General features: G+C 40.5%; 1 protein-coding gene across 6 annotated transcripts in view; it reads left to right on the plus strand.

Moving 5' to 3' along the window:
* The window catches only part of ASAP1 (ArfGAP with SH3 domain, ankyrin repeat and PH domain 1), a 219472-nt gene that overhangs the window by 116778 nt on the left and 84893 nt on the right, over positions 1-17801 (plus strand). For all 6 annotated transcript variants that reach the window (XM_060243208.1, XM_060243205.1, XM_060243209.1 and 3 more), the window contains one exon: positions 7794-7866. In XM_060243208.1, the coding sequence (XP_060099191.1) occupies positions 7794-7866 (73 nt within the window). The remainder of the gene's footprint in view (positions 1-7793; positions 7867-17801) is intronic.

Here is a 17801-nt window from a genome sequence, read left to right on the forward strand (position 1 = left end):
AGTCTTCAACTTTTCTGCATTCTATGGTGAAGCAGTTCTTTTGGTAGAACATGGGTTTGATTGCTCAGAAAAATTCATACAAGGAGCTGGTGGAGCCAGCCTTTTTTCACATTCATTTTCAACCAGCAGCCTTCTCCTTCTGAAAATCCTGAGTGAGCGACAGTTGGTGCATTAGCTGTGATACCTTCTGGAAAAGGTCAATTTTGTCACACTTCCCTGTACTCTGTATTAAGTCCAGGCTAGACTCTTACAATGCGTTATCAGCCAGGCTTACCTAGAATACAATAGCAGGTTTTTAATGGGGACTCATTGTGGTGTGTGTATTTCATTATTAATAATTGTGTGCCCTCAAGTCACAACTGACTCATGGTAATCCCAGATCCATTAGAGCTTAAAGATCTTTAGTAGCTTCCAGCTTGTTCCCAGGCACAATTCAGAGTTCTGTTATTGATCTTTACATCAATTTCACCTAATTCCTTATACCATAATCTAGTACTGTAGTGTACTTTGTAAACCAAGATCCCCTGACCCTCAGGATTTTTCAGGAGATGAAACAGGGTCCTGGGGAAAAGTTGCACAGCTAAAGATCAATTCCACCAACCCTACCCTCATCATTCTCTCAGGCTCTAGACATAGAAGTTCACTGTGCATCAAAAGTTAGATCATTAATTGAATTTACAGCAGTTTATTCATCATTCTTTAGTAAAATGTAAATCCTGGATCAAAGTGGAAGGAAGTGGGATCGGTTTTCAACTGTTTTTCAGAACTGTGGCTATGCCACTTCCACTACTGTGTTTTCAGGGCCCTATTCTCTTCTCTGTGTTATTTATTATCTACATGATCACTGAGAGAGGTTTTAGTTGATGGAGCTAAGTGTTACCAATATGTTGATGTGGTACACAACCGTATGTCTCATTCCCAGCTAGATCAAGAAAGTATTTTCTGGACCCTAGTACCTGAATGTGATAATTGGCTGGATGAGAGTCAGGAAACTAATACTCAACCCATACAAGACTGGAGGTGCTTATGCATTGATGTGGGTAGTGATTGGGGATTGGGTAGCACTCCCTTGAAGGAGCAGGTTCATAGTTTTGGGATGAAAGCAGATTTAGACTGACAGATGGAGACGCAAATTTTCGCTATAGTCTATAGTGCTGTTTTCCAGCTTCCTTATGAAATGGGATCTAGCCATAGTAACTAATGCACAGATCACTTCCAGATTAGAGTACTGTATAGAGCTGCCTTTGAAAACTGTTTAGATGATCCAGAACATAGCTGCCTGATAAGTTACTGGTAGCATTCATCATTATCATGTTTTTATGGCCTGTCATTTTTATATTGATAATTTATTTTAATTGTAAGCTGCCTGGAGCATAACTCTGACTAGGTGAAATAGAAATCTCTTTAATAGATGAAGCTTAAGAGATCTAAGTTGAATATTAGTTTCCAGTCCCAATTCAGAGTGCTGGTTTTGGCTGCCAAAACTGATCATGGTCTACCATGAGGCTGCCCATATACAGATATGCATTTTGGTGTGGGGGTTTTTTACATCATTTATACCCCACCTTTCTCTCCAATGGGAATGCAGAGCAGCTTACATCATTCTCCTCTCCCATCATCATTGTAGGCTATCCACCATGTCCTTTTTAAAATGAGACAGAGCTGTAAAGTGAAGTTCTCCTGTACTCAGAGGAGAATGACCCCTCACGATAAGTACCAATGGTCGTTCACCATGAGAGAGTAAACATTTTCTGCTGATCCCCCCACCCCTTGGACTGCCTCCCTTTGGTTGTCTGTATGTCCCTCTCCCTGGCATCCTTCAGTAGCAGTTGAATTTGGCCAATCATTTGCCTAATATTCTATTTCTATTCTATTAAAACCCTTCCAAGGAATCGGGGGTGCTTTTGACCCAGGAGTCATGGGGGGGGGGGCGAATTGATTTACCTTTTTAAATGTTTATTATTTGACTGATTTATTCTGAGAGCTTTTTATTGATTACAGCAGCCCATAAACCTGGAGAAAAATGTTTTGTCCCTTAACTAAAGGCTTAATGTATGGAAATAAACAGGTGAAGCTTTTTATAGCATGGAAGTAAATATTGGCTGGTAAATAACATCCCATTAAGCCTCTGTTAAAGGGGTAGAGATGGGGGGTTTTCTCCATGTAGTTGGCGGCGCTATCATTAATGGTATCTTGTTTTGTTGTAAGCTGCCTTAAGCATATTTTTGGAGAGGTAGAATAAAAAATATTTTATATAAATAAATGTGTGGTTCCTCGGAGAGAAAGAGAAAATACCTACTTGCTTGCCCCACTAGCCAGTTAAAATTAATTACTTTCAGAAGGCAATGCCTGATTTTAATATAAAATGATAGCAATTTACAGAAGTCACTTGGGTAAGAATTAGGTGTGCTGGGAGACACATGACTGCCTCTGAAAATAGCTGAGTCTTCTCCTCTTCCTTGCTAGTAAAGTCTGTTATTAAAAGAAAACACATGAGCTTATTGCACTCCACATTTCCTCAGTCCTGCAAGCTGCAATCAATGATATGAGGTAGGGAAAGGAAAACTTGAAGCATGATTAGGTCAAGTTATATGTAGCGATGGGCACGAACCAGAAAAAATGCTGTTCATGTCGGTTTGTGGTTCATTATGGAGTCATGACCTGAAACATAAGGTTCATTCATGATCCAAACCATTTTGTGGTTCATGGCTGAACAAACCCCATTGAAAGGGACTGAAACTGCTCCCCTCCATTCAGCTATTTTTGCAGTTTTCATAGGGAACAGAAAACAGGGATTAAAGGATTTGGAGCTCTTTTAAACCCCTGTGTTCTGCTCTGTCCACAAACCACGACAAACCGCTTTAAAAGTTCAGGTAAGTTTGTGATGGTAAACCTTTTGTAAACTTTCATAACTTTGGTTCACAAACCATGAACAAAGCAAAATTCATGATGAAGTTTGGTTCATACTATCTGTATTTACATGTTTATTTTAGTGTGTTACTGTAAAACAGGGTGTCAAACATGTGGTCCGGGGGCTGAATCAGGCTCCCAGAGGGCTTCTATCAGACCCCTGAGTTACTGGCTGTCATCTGCTTCCCTCTCCTCCTCTCTTGCTTCCTTCTGCCTAACATCTTGGTTTGCCAGGCTTGCTCAATCACACAGGAGCTACAAAGCAAAGCCTCTGTTTTCTCCATTGGCTGAGGCTCCTCCCTTGGGAGGAAGGGTGGGAGAGAGAGCTTGCTTTGGCAGGCTCTCTCAATCCCACAGCAGAGCTACTGAGCCAAGCCTCTCTTCCTTCTATTGGCTGAGGCATCTCTTCCTCCTGGTCCCCTGAGGAAGGAAGGAAAGAGCCAGAGCTTCCTTTGCCCAGTTCCCCGGATCTCATGGGAGAAATACAAAGAAAGCATCTTTAAGACCAATGAGTGCTAATGTTTTAAGCATGTTTTAAGATTTGTTTGTTTTTAAAAATCATTGTGTTTGTGTCCTTTATAAAGTTTATATCTCTTCTACCTAATCTTAAATTAGGTAGCATGCATGGCCTGTCCCAATATGGACCGACCTGACAAGGTCTCATTTATGTCAGATCCAGCCCACATAACAAATGAGTCCAACACCCCGCCTAAAAAAAATAGGAGGCATGTGGTTGCTGCTGAAAACATCTTCAAAACAAATTCCAAAGTGTTTGGCAGTTTTAGTACATAAGATCATAAGTGCCCTGCTGGATCATAGACCATCATGTTCAGTATTCTGTTTCACACACTGGCTAATAAGTTTCCCTGGAGGGCCAGAAAACAGAGTTTACAGAGGCCTGGGCCTTCGCTGAATTGCTTTTCATAGCACTGGCATTTGGAAGTTCTCCTTTTGAGGTGGAAGGCATCTTGAAGGGTGATTCCCACCATCCAATCAAGGAGGCAGGAACAATTTTTCAACTTCCTGTCTTCAGCCTGTGGGAGTCACCCTCTTCAGTTGCTCTCCTGCCTCAACAGGGAGAGCAGCTAGGTTCTTCAATCCTGAAATTGAGCTAGACTCTTAAGAGGCAGCACAGAAATACACTAAATAAATAATCTGTCTAATCTACCCTTAAAGCCATTTATGCTCATAGCCCCCATTACATTTGCTAGTAGTGAATTCTACAATACTATTTATGTAGTAAAGAAGTGCTTCATTTTCTCTGTCCTGGTTTTGGTGCCTTCATTGGATGCCCTGAGCTGTAGTATTGTACATACAAGTGTTTGTGGGCGGGGGAAGGATCACTTTCTCCATTGCATCTATAATTTTATAAGCCTCTATCATGCTATCTATCATATCTATTTTATAAGTCTCTCTCTGTTTCTTTTCTGAGCCAGTTTTTTTCATCAACTATTAAAATACTTTAAATACAGTGTGGAGTTTGCTTTGCAGATGTAGCTTTCAGCATCACACTTTCATATGTAGCTCCTGTTAGAAGTATTTTGAAAAGCCTTTCATGCCACGTTTTTGGCACATTTCTGTTTAAGAGATTTGCTTTTCCTGTTTCCTGAATGAATGGTATGCCATTCTACAGGATGATTGTTGGCTTTTTTTTTTTAATTTTTTTGCAGATTTCCAGAGCTACATCAAGGCTTAAGTAGATTTAGTTTCGGTAGTAAATCCCAGTATTTAATTCGGGATCGGCAGCGTATCCACAAGGGATGATTTTTCCTGCGCAGTGAAAAACTAGGCCAAATATAAGGGATAGTCATTTCCAGACTAGATTGTTATATCATTATGTATAACATAGCAATGAATTGCAGGTTCTTTTCTCTGCCTTTCTGCATTCCAGAAAAGAGAGTGACAGAGGAACATACTTTTATAAATGCACAACCTGTTCACTTTTTATATAATAATAATAATCTGTAATTTGTATCCCGCCCTCCCCGCCAAAGCAGGCTCAGAACAGCTCACATAACATAACATAATATGCTACATTTCAACAGTTGAAACAAGGTGTTTACAAAAACATATTACAGATCCTATATACATATTATTATCCTACATTAAAACCATCTAATTAAAACCAGTTAATTTGGTGCTAAAACCTCGGTGTCTTTATAAGTATATTTAAATACTAAATATAGTATTTATTTTTAACAAAAAATTGTATCCCAACTTTCTTGCTCTCACAATGTCCACAAAGGTGGCAAACAATTTAAAACTTGCATGATAAAAACACATTTTAAAACCATTAAAATCAACAGTTCCTGTTATTTCTTACATAGCTTACACATGTACTGGACAAGCAGTTAACTAAATCAGAAGGTAATTCTCAACATCCAGCAATAATAGTTTTTTTTTTTTTAAAAGTATGATGATAATGGCCAACCAAACTTTTTCAAAACTGTTTGTTTTGGATCCCTCCCCTGTTTCCTTTTGCACTGAGTATAGAGTCTGATGAACAGTTCTGGAGAACTTGAAAGTTTGCTTATATTGTGACATTTTGATTGTTTAATAAAATTTTTGGAATTTTTCTTTGGACCAACTCTACTTAAGTACCTGCAGTTTTTGTCTCGAGGTGGGAAACTGCAGTGGTCCCAGCAGCTGAGAGATTATGGCCTCTTACAGGCAAATTTAAAACTAAGGCACTTCTTAAACATTTGATTTAATATAATTGAACCATCTGACTATAAACCGCTACCAAGATGCAAAATATGGCAGTAATTCTTTTTGGAATATTTCAGGGAAAGAATTACCAAGCATCCTATTCAAAACCTTGGAAGTAGCCAGACAATTTCTAGTGATGAAGAGCATTTGTTTGTTTGCTTGGTGGTATTTTAGCTTCTACTGAGTGTCCACAAAGATGCCTCATTTCAGCTTTGGTCATTTTACTACCAGTTGAAATGAGCTGAAAGTGTTAAGTCACTTTATCCCTGATACCAGACACCCAACAGATGGTAACATTTGCAAATAGTTGTTGACCTGAACCAGATTAGTTTAGTGACCTAGAGGTGAAAGGCTTGTCTGTCCCATTAATACATCCTATAAGATGCCAAACTGAATTGAACAGTGAGAATCAAAATTGTGTTTGCTTATACTTGGGGTCACATTGTGTGTTCTGTTTGGGTTTGTCTAAATATTTGTTCTTTTGATTTCTGGCACATGTTGCTAAAACTGCAAAAGTATTAGAGTTCTTTTAAAATACATTTACTTTATCAAGGAGAGTTTATTGCTTAATGAAAATATGTGTTACTTATATTGCAGGAATTTATAATCCGTTAAATTGAAAATGTATCCAGGTCTTAATTCTCTGTGCCAGGACTTAAGTGGCTTTTACTCATAGCCTGTATACTATTGTTTGAAACTAGTGAAATCTATTACTACAATAAATTAAGTCTTTGGTAACAGTACCATTCTTTTGCATTTAAAAATATTATTGGATTCCTATAAGCATGGCTTTAAATAATGGATGTACACTTTTTTGAGTTCTTGAGAAATCTGTTCAGCCTTTCCATAAAATCAGCCAAAATGTGTGCATTTATTTAGAAATGATAGTCAAGAGTATGCAGAAAGGTCAATGGACATTTTAGAGAAATATAGCTACATTTAATTCACTTACTATGCTATATGAGTTCATGGTCTTATCTAGGAAGGTGATTGCTTTGCACAGAAAACAGAAAACTCTGCACAGAAATTGTTTTTGCAAGGCTAGCAAGCTCCCCTAGTTTCTCATGAAGAGCAACCCCTGCTTTCTGCTATTCATGAATTGCATCGAAATTCACGGAATTTTATGATGGTTCTTCAGTTCACAAATGTTGCTTTGTGAACCACCCAACATTTGTGACAGACTTTCGTTTATCAGCCGGTTCATACCCATCCCTAGTTTTGAGTGATTTTAAATTTGTAACTTGGGTATTTTTAATCTATTTAATTTTGTTAGTTGGACGATTGCCGTTTACGTCCTTGCAACCTGATTGTTGCATTGTTTGCCACCTTGAGTCCATGGAGATAAGGCAGGATAGAAATGTTTTAAATAAATGAATTGAATTTTTTAAAAGTTCCTTTTAATTAAGAATTAGAGCCAATATAGAAAACAAGACATAAATTCATATACGGCCATTGAATGGTATATAGTTAACATATTAACAAGCAATGGCGAAAACTTCATGCAAGTGTATTTCTGTGTCATGCAGCAAAATGTATCCTGGTGTGAAATGATAAATAAACTTTGTACTCTGTTGAGGATTACCAAGAGATAATACAATAAGACCCCCGCTGAAGATACTAGGTGCCACAATGATGTCATGCTGCCCTGGTATCTGGGATTTATCTAACCCTGTTCTAATGGTTTTTAGACCAACTTTTCCCCTTTCTCTATAGAGGAAATATGGTATTGTAAACTGGGCCTTGTGTCCATATTGACTTTTACCCTGCTTTTACAGGTTTGTCTTTTTTAGTAACTGAATATAAAAGCATTTTTTTCTGTAAGAAAAACATGACTTGGAAACCAGGGCAATTTCAGTAAGGATAATGTGAAACTGTTACAAACTTGTATTTATCAGATTTCAAGCTGAATTTAGTTTGAATTTTCTTCTAGTTCTGTCACATCAATTTCCCATAATCTAGCTTGAGAGCTCTTCAGTTCAGACTTCTTTAATTGATCTGAAGGGACTGAGTTACTCAAGACCTGCCCAGAGTGGTTCTTCAGTGCTTACCATTCCTGGAAGTGTTTTGTGTTTGCTTATAAGAGTCTAATGTTTGATGTTCAAGCACAGAATTGAAAATAGAAGTTGGACTGACCTTGACAATGTCTCCCCTCCCAATTTTTGTTCTTTAAACAGGCATTGGATCAGGACAGGACAGCACTACAGAAAGTGAAAAAATCTGTAAAAGCGATATATAATTCTGGGCAAGGTAAGATTTATTTCTCAAAATGTCTTTGTGTATGTATTTTACTTCTGTCTTTAATTGTTTTAATGTGTTGTTGTTTATAGTTGGTCTTAAAATTTAAAAAATGCCATGATGGAAACTTGTTTAAAGGTGTTAATTTGGTGGAACTAATTAAAACCTTTGGCGAATCAAAAATAAGAGGGTTCATTTGGTACCTTAAAAAAGTACATCTAGTCCCTGTTTGGAAGGAACTAGAAAGTGCTGGCACTATAGCAAAAATTCCCTGTCCTTGGTGCTAACCTACTGTGCCTTAGGTTGTGGTGGCACACAGACTAGGGTTTCTGATGAGGATCTCAGTTGGGCTGGGGGGTGGGGGCTTGAATGCGAAAAGGGTGTCTTTCAGATCCCTGCTGCCTGAAGCAAACAAGTAAACACAACAGGAAACCACAGAGTAAGGATGATTAGAAACAAAAAAACGCTGTGCAAAATACCTTTTCAGAAATTCATTAACAACCATTCATAGTTTTAGGGTTTGTAGAATCTTTTGGGATCAAGTGCCGTGTACTACTGGAGAAAGTTTTCCTTCCAGACGTTTCGTTCTCAGCTGCGGAGAACATCCTCAGTGGCGTTGCAGCCGGAGCAGGCGCTCAGACCTTCTTGGCTGCTGTGCATTGAGTGGGGCCAGGGCTGCTGGAGAGCTGATTGTTCTGTGGAATTTGCTGGTTGTTCTGAGACTTTCTGCAATTTACAGCCTGTAGGGTGTTTTGCAGAGCTGGGTACCAAGATTGGTGGATGAAAATGCCTTCTTCCTTTCTGTTAAAATTGTGCTGGTGTTTGTAAATCTCAATAGCTTCTCTGTTCAGGCGGGTATGATAATGTGAGACCGTAGAAAGGACCACGTCATCCACTTTGAAAGAACTGAAGTCCTTTCTACGGTCTCACATTATCATACCCCCTCCAGCCTAGAAATAGCAGCTCTCCAGTAGCCCTGGCCCCACTCAATGCACAGCAGCCAAGAAGGTCTGAGCGCCTGCTCTGACTGCAACGCCACTGAGGATGTTCTCCGCAGCTGCGAACGAAACGTCTGGAAGGAAAACTTTCTCCAGTAGAACATGGCACTTGATCCCGAAAGATTCTACAAACCCTAATGATGTTACCAGCCGTGAAAACCTGAAATCTTTGATAACATTCATAGTTTCATCATCATCTTCTCGCATTGTTCTTTCAAACAATACATATATCAGTTTTTCCACATTTGTAGTCCAACATATATTTTTAGTCCATAAAGTAACTCAAGAAAAATCCAATCCTGGATGCTTGAAGAAAACGGTACCAGTCTCTGCTCAAATCTCAACTTCCAAATGCAGGTAATACCATGTAGAATGCTGTATTGTATTTTTAAGGCAGCAGTCCTCAATCCAACCGGTGCGGCGACACAATGCTTGCTATTGTCGTGTTTCATGTAAACTTCTATTTGGCCACAGTGATCAACTGGGAACCCATGCTAAGGCACCCGCTCTCAATCGCTAATGCTTCAATCACATTTGCACGTAATGGTTTGGAGAATCCATTACATGGAAATGTGATTGAAGCATTAGCGATTGAGAGCGGGTGCCTTAGCACGGGTTCCCAGTTGATCACTGTGGCCAAGTAGAAGTTTACATGAAACATGACAATAGCCAGAATCATGTCGCTGCACCGGTTGGATTGAGGACTGCTGCCTGAAAAATACAATACAGCATTCTACACGGTATTACCTGCATTTGGAAGTTGAGATCTGAGCAGAGACTGGTACCGTTTTCTTTGAGCATCTGAGATTGGATTTTTCTTGAGTTACTTTATGGACTAAAAATATATACTGGACAACAAATGTGCAAAAACTGATATATGTATTGTGTGTAAAAACAATGTGAGACGTAGATGATGAAACTGTGAATGGTTGTTAATGAATTTCTGAAAAGATATTTTGCACAGCGTTTTTTTGAAGCAAACAAGTAGGCAGTGAAGATCTTCTAAAAGTGGTGATGTGTAGTCCTGGTAACTTAGACTTAATCAGCAGCCTAACCAGTCACATTCTAGACCCATTGAAACTTCCAAGTAGTTTTCAAAGGAAGATTTAAATCTTAAGTGGTTGTGAAGAATGACTCCATAGGAAGGCAATGGGTTGGATCCAGCCAGCTTTTCACTCAATATCACCCAATTCCCCCCCTCCTTATTATAGCCCTCATCTTGCATGGTTTATGTACATGCAGACTACTTAATTCCTAGCATACCCTTTTTTCGATGGACCTTTTTCACGAGCAAGAAAGTTGGTTGGATCCAACCCACTGTCCTAAGTAGTCTTCAGTGCTGCTTTTGTCAGTTCACAGCTACTAAGTTTTCTTTGTGTAGCAGAAGCATTATTGAGTGGAAAGGTTATAGCAACAATACACATGGTAAATCTAAATTTTGTGGCAGGATTTAAAAATTACTCTGCATCTTTCTTGATAGATTATTTTCTTCCTTCATTGAATATATAATTAACTACTAAAAGGACGTTCACTTAACAAAATATTAAATTTGTGTGCATAATGCCTAGAGAACATAAAGTAATCTGTTGGGCAGTAATCGGTGTGTATATCCTGTGCTGTAGCTCATGATCCTTTCTATCAGCAGTGCCCAGACAGAACTCTTAGGGAAGTTTATAAACCAAAATGTGATGGTGATATTCATCTTCTGTCATCTGTCTTGCTGTCAGGGATATGTTGTCTCTCAAACTGTATGGCTGTTGAGTGAGTTAATATACCACAGGTGATAAGCATGTATGGCTGTTGAGTGAGTTAATATACCACAGGGAATAAGAGCACATATTCTGAGCCTGAAAAATTCCTAGCTGAACTGTTGTGTCTTCCATAGACTTAGTGAGTTATCTTAAGCACACCACTCTCAGTTTCCAGTCTCTTACTTGGGAATAGCAATGTCGGCTAATTCTATAAAATCAATGTAAAAATAACACGAGATGCCCAAACAACATGAAATAGGAACAAGAAACAGGCCACAAAATATTTCACACACCCACACAGGTCTCCTCATCCCTGCCACACACACACCCTTTTGTTTGAGTTCAGCATTGTTTGTGACTGCTGCTAAATCTAGTTTAAAAGAGCATCTCAACTTTTGGTGAGACCCTGATTTGTCAAAAGTGAGCTTAGAAACATGTTTGGTTTCATATTAAGCACCATTGAAGAATCCATGTTTTAAACTGTGTTTCCAACATTTATGTCCAAACCAGACCTTTGAAAAACACCGTGTAATATATATTACTATGTCTCGGAGCAACTGACAGAACTGTTTCCATGGATTTTTTTTTTCTGAATGTTACTTGTGTGACTGCTATTTTCTCATGTGGCAATGAGTGAATGGGTTAATTTTGCATTGTGCAAAGATGCAGTTCCTTTGGTAGTAATGTTCTTTGTGTTTGTCTTGTTCAGTGAATGAACATGAGTTTGCATTTTGTGAGTGAATCATTTTTCCATATTCACTCATTATTTTATACACATCTGCCATTTCCTTCCCCCCAGTGCATTTTCCTATGCTAATAAATGCCTGGTTACTATTTAAAAAGTCTATGAAATATTGCAATTGCCCTTTTATTTATTTCAAAAAGATCATCATACGACATTAGAATCAGGAGAAGCCTGCACAGAATCTTAAGAAAACAGAGGGCATTCCAAGAACTTATTTCATAAAGTATGAATTCCTCCAAAGAAAATAACTGCTAATGTGTGCCCTTAAATTAAAAGGGCTTTTTAAAAAAAAGGCTTAGCATATTTTGTTTCTGAGCTATTTCCACATATTTTTGTTTATATTCCTAATAAACAGATCACATCTTTTTAAGTCCAATTTTTGAGAACTCTTCTTCTGTTCTCATCCCACCATGATTCAAAATTTAATTAACAAGCTGAGTGTCTGCTTTTGGAGCTCAAGAGAACCAGAAGAGAAGGTCTGGGCAATGTTCCCTCTAAGCCGTGGAGTCCTAAAATTCTACTTTGTGAGCCAAAAGACCTCCTTGAATTAAAGCTGTGAGGAGGCATGCATTTTTATTTTTAATTTCAGTTTGCAAACAAACATAACATATAAACTGTTATCATCACCTCCAGTCCAAAGGAAGTGGCAGTCGGTTATGTGAATGACCTATGTGAGACCCCAGAAAGAGTATCAGAAATAGATGGAATAAGGAGCTCGAAAGCAGTGGGATATAGCTCTAAATGTTATGCCTGTTTCTATAGGCTTTAAGATTTTAACTTATCCAGCAAAACAAAAAAAAATTTAGGTTATATAGCAGAGTTGGGCAAACATATTGTGTGGCTCTCAAAGCCCCAGCGCCCTGTTAGCCGGCTTGGAGAAGGCATTTGTCTCTTTAACTCGCTTAGCCAAGCCAGCCAGCAGCATTTAAAGTTGCTTTCTTTCCACCTCTCCCATCCCTCCATCTATTTGTCTGCCTGCCTGCCTTGCGGCTCTCAAACATCTGATGTTTATGTCTTGCAGCTCTCAAACATCTGACATTTATTCTATGTGGTTCTTACATTAAGCAAGTTTGGTCACCCCTGTTATATAGGATATCCGGTTGGTTGGTTGGTTCTCTCTCTCTCTCTCTCTCTCTCTCTCTCTCTCTTGTCTATTTGCTGGTGCTGTGATTTAAAAGATACGTCTCTTAAACACATGCTTTGGGCCTGTTCAGTTATTCAGTCTTTTGGGAGGAAGTATCTACTTGTATCAGTTTTGTATTAGAATATTCATTTATAATTGAGAATGCTTATGTAATTTTAAACTATTGGCCTGTCTCCTGGAAAGTGATGGTTAACAAAAATGGACCCTTCATGTCTTTATGTTGCTAAAAGACTCATCTTACACCTCCAGTAATCAGGTGGACTGAGGACCTTACAACATTAATCAGCATTTGGACATATGTCGTATAGACAGCAATTTTTAGATATTTGGAACCTTTTTACATATGCTTATCTATAGACTTGCCATCATTGTTATAATTAGTTAGTATTTTTGTTTGCTTTTGTTTGGGTTAATTAAGAGTAGTAAGAATACAAGAATATAAGAGAAGCCATGTTGGATCAAGCAAATGGCCCATTCATTCCAACACTCTTGAGTCACGTAGTGGCCAAACCCAGGTGACATCAGGAGGTCCACCAGCAGGGCCAGAACTCCAATAGCCCTCTCACTGCTGCCCTCCAATTAGAAGTTAAAAACCCATTTAGTACTCGAAGGTCTGGTTTATCTTTGGAGTACAGGCATGACTCAGCTGGTGATATGATTGCTCCTAGATGTCCCCTACCAACCCGTGGAGGCTATTTGGCTTCTTAGTTCACTGAATGAAATCAGTCAGCTAGAGGGCACGTAGAAGAAAACTGCTGACTGTAACCAAGGAGTTTAGATCCTCATCTCTGCTGTATGGCCATGATGGCAGGTGAAGCATGCCTGCTTCGCTGCCCCTGCTGCATCCATGAAAAGCCATCCAGCTGAGCTTTTCTGTGTTGTCAGAGGATTGCTTCATTTTGCCCTTCATTTTGTTAAGCCGGTTGCCATCTGTGGCTTTTTCTCAGCAGACACAATTTGACTACAATTGTTCATTTTCTGATAGCATCCAGATTGGATTATTGCAATGCAGTCTGCTTGGGAGTCACCATTAAAATTGGTTCAGAAAACTCAGGTGATAAGAAATGCTGCAGGCAGATTAGTATCGGGAGGTCACCTCAGGGAAGACATTGTGCTAAATTCAGTTTCCTTGTTACCTTTAAAGGTCCAAATCAGGAGTCCCCAGCCTTTTCAGGCCAATGGAGCGGGCTTTTCTGTAGTGCTGCCTGCTCATAGAACTTCCAGCTGAAGTTTGGCTGGTGCTGAACTTTGCCACTTTTAGACACAAGGTTAATAAATTTTTTTGCCTTTTCACCTAGGGCGTTCAGCTTTAACTGGAGGTTTTTATGGGAGTAGGACAATCATCATAGTTTTGAACTTATATTGTAACCTTTTTATTGTTTGCTTCCTCTTTATATGTTTGTAGCCCCAGAAAGGTTGGGTAAACAGTGCAGGATTAAATCCAAAGGTTGTATTCTGTGAGTAGAGGGCGTTTCCATATAGAAGAGGGGGTCCCCTGACTTCCGCACAACCCCCCCCTCCCCAAAGTATGCCATATCATTGTTGAAGCATCTTTGTTCCTCTGAATTGACTTCTGGAGTTGTTGAAGCATCTTTGTTCCTCTGAATTGACTTCTGGAGTTGTTGAAGCATCTTTGTTCCTCTGAATTGACTTCTGGAGTTGTTGAAGCATCTTTGTTCCTCTGAATTGACTTCTGGAGAGTGCAGGAAAGGGGAAGCAGGAAAGTCTCTTTGCATAAAAAGGTCTTCTCATGTTGCTTTGGAACCAAACTATTGTTAGAAGTTTGCTGGTTTAGTATAGTGTTTATGCATGCAATTATTCATTCTGTTTAAGCTAGTCAGAAGAACAAATATTTGGAACAAGTAGAAAACCCCCTATAATTCTTGCAGGAAATGGTGAGAGAGTGGGCAGTGAAACTCTGCAGTCACCCCCTCAGGACCACATAAGCAGTACGCCCAAAAAGTGAAATTGCCAGTATTATGTGAATTAGATAACACAAACACATTTATAGGAGAACACTCAGTTCAGTAAATAGAAACTAAAAGTTCGTTTCTCAGTACAAGTTAAACTAAAGACAGTGTAACCATTGCACACATATTAAACATAGTGGTTGCTCTGCACTTGGATTTAATGTTTGGCCTCCACATTAAAAAAGTGTTGGTGTGCTTTTGCAGAACTTTTCTCTACTGTTAACAATGAATAAATTGAATTATAGAGTTGGAAGATACCTCCAGGGCAATCTAGTCTAACCCCCTGCACAATGCAAGAAATTCACAAATACCCCTACATGCCCAGAAGATGGCATAATAATAATTATAATAATAAATAATAATAATAATATGATGGTGATGATGATGATGATGATGATGCAACTCTTCCTGCCCTTCCTCTCATGATCTGCCTAAGTTCGCATTGCTGCCAATGGCCATCTAGCCAATGATGCTGTCGCTCTGACTTCATGAATAATGGACCAGTTGTACTATAATTGATCAAGTTTAGTTATCATATAAAGAAAAGTTACTGATTTATTTTTTCCTGTTCGGTGTAGTATCATAACGTATCCTGCCAAACAATATGCATTTGGTTCAAGGAATGGTAGAAAAAGGACGATGGAGTAACTGATGCAGCTGACTTTTGGATGGCTTGGTTCAATGCCGCTTTTATTCCTTTCTGCTATAAGGTTTTTTGTTTGTTTGGAAGTAGTCACTCCCGTTCACTTGTTCATGTGTTACAGTGCTTTTAGTTCAATAGCTGCAGGTTGGCATGATTGTTCCAAAGAATACTTGATACATAGTAGATACGATATCTAATCTAGTGAAATATACCCGTATATACTCGAGTATAAGCCGACCCGAATATAAGCCGAGGCTTCTAATTTTACCCCAAAAATCTGGGAAAACTTATTGACTCGAGTATAAGCCGAGGGTGGGAAACACAGCAGTTACTGGTAAACCTATGGTACCTTTCATATACCCTATACAGTGAATTGTTTTACTTCGTGGCTGGTGCTCCCGCGGCTCCCGCCTATGCACCAAACCCAAGAGATGTTTTCCTGAATAAAACAGCTGCTTTGGAGGCTGGACTCTATGGCATTATTATAACCCACTGGGGTCCCCTCCCCAAACTCCAGGAATCTCCCATCTCAGTTCCCTATAACTGAAACTAATTTTTTAGGCTGAAACTCTCCTCCCTAGCTTTAAGTTCTGAATCCGGTTCGGGATAGATAGGTAGATTTCCTGTTCTTTTTATACATGTTCAGCGTGCTCCCCGCCTTTCCCCAGACTTGCCTGCCAGCTCCAACGCCCGCAGCAGAGACTTTTCGGAACTGAAAGCAAGCACTCTAGACATGTGCAGAAGCCCTCTTGCTCGCCCGCCCTGCAGGGTGGCGCTTGGTCGCCGCTTCACTCACCCCAGGCCAGGAACTGCTGCACGTTCCGCTCCCGCCGCAGGGGGGCGCTGCTGCATTCCTGGTGGACGCACAGCAGCAGGTCGAGGAGCGCCTCCAGCCCCGGGTCGCCCGCGGTCCCCGCAACCCAGCCAGGCGCCGCTCCACTGGGCTGCACATGATCCTCCGCTCGCCGAATCCGCCGCAGGAGCAGTTGCGGCGAGGGAGCGAGGAGGCTGCCGTCGAGGCAGAAGGAAGACGAGGAAGAAACGACGACTGCGCCCGGCCAGCCCGAGCCAGATCTGCCGCCTCCAGCACCTGAGGAGCCACTGCAAACAGGGGTCCAGCCAGGAGCGGCTGCGGCTGGGAAGGGTCGGCGGCCGGTTCCGCCGATGGTCCCCGGCAGGGAGGACCCCGCCAGCCCCCGCGGGTGGCGCCAGAGGAGCCGGGCGACGAGGAGGCGGTGACCAGAGGGCCGGAGAAGCGAGCTCGGCCATGGGGCCCTCTTCCGCAGCGAGACGATGTGCGGGGGCCCCCCAGACACCCCAGACCTGGGGCGACCCGCCCTCCCCGCCCCCCCTCCCTACACCACTGACTCGAGTATAAGCCGAGGAGGGGGTTTTTCTGCCCAAAATTTGGGCAGAAAAACTCGGCTTATACTCGAGTATATACGGTATTTTTACCTTCTTTCAGTTTGTCCTAGTTTTGTTTGCTTTCTACAGTATGTTCCCCCCTCCCTTTTGCTTATGGAAGGCATCTGTGAGAGACTTTAAGATTCCTAGCATTTGTTTCCTGAGCATAAGGAGAAATATTGGCTGTTATATTTTTACTTCTTCAGTGCAGTTCAAAAATGGTGCTTGTTAAATGCAGATTTAAAATCAGCTAGGTATATATTGAGTCCCCAGGAATAATCTGGCATTTTAGTATTTGACTGGTTTAAGTTTAATTCTATGTCTTGACGTAGCCTGCCACTGAAAAAAGGCAAAATTTGAAGTGGCAAGCTTTGCTACTGTTCATAGTTGTGCTAGTTCTTCACAAGTTGATTTTTTTTTATTCTATGATGTTGCGCAAGTATATACAATATTGTGGGAAGCTAAAGCAAAACAAAAGTTCAGATCCACCACTGAGGACAAATGAAATCACTCAGACTGTAGAGTCATCAAGTAAAGTTTGTTTATTAAAAACACATTTCAGAATAGATTCATGTTCATTCCATATGTCACATTGGTGGTGGAAAGTCCCATCAAACCGCAAATTACTTATGGTGACCCAGTAGGGTTTTCAAGGCAAGAGATGGATGGAGGTGGTTTGCTACTACCTGCCTCTGGACTTTCGTGATGGTCTCCTATCCGAGTGCTAACCCAAGCTGATTCGGCTTAGCAGCTGAGATATAATGAAAGCAGACTAGATTGGACCATCCAAGTGTGAGGTCTGTTTCACATTTCCGTTGGAAAAAGATTTGGACAGTGATTCCAACCTGTGGGAGGGTGGACATTTGTGCTTAAGGGAACAGGGAACATACAAGAAGACAACAACTGCAGATTTATACCCTGCCCTTCTCTCTGAATCAGAGACTCGGAGTGGTTTACAATCTCCTCTGTCTTCTCCCCCACCACGACAGACACCCTGTGAGGTGGGTGGGGCTGAGAAGGCTCTCACAGCAGCTTCCCTTTCAAGGACAACTCCTGAGATAGCTATGTGATATGTCCAAGGCCATTCCAGCAGCTGTAAATGGAGGAGTGGGGAATCAAACCCTGTTCTCCCAGATAATAGTCCGCACACTTAACCACTACACCAAACTAGCTCTCAGTGAATGAATGTGCAGAATTGCCTCTACTTTTGAAAATGAATCAGGCTCTTGAAATATTCTTACAGGTCAGTGTTTTAAATAAAAGGCTTTTGCATTAAGGCTGGGAAACTCTAC

The sequence above is a fragment of the Heteronotia binoei genome, chromosome 7, assembly GCF_032191835.1.
Source record: "Heteronotia binoei isolate CCM8104 ecotype False Entrance Well chromosome 7, APGP_CSIRO_Hbin_v1, whole genome shotgun sequence".
Taxonomy (NCBI): Eukaryota; Metazoa; Chordata; class Lepidosauria; order Squamata; family Gekkonidae; genus Heteronotia; species Heteronotia binoei.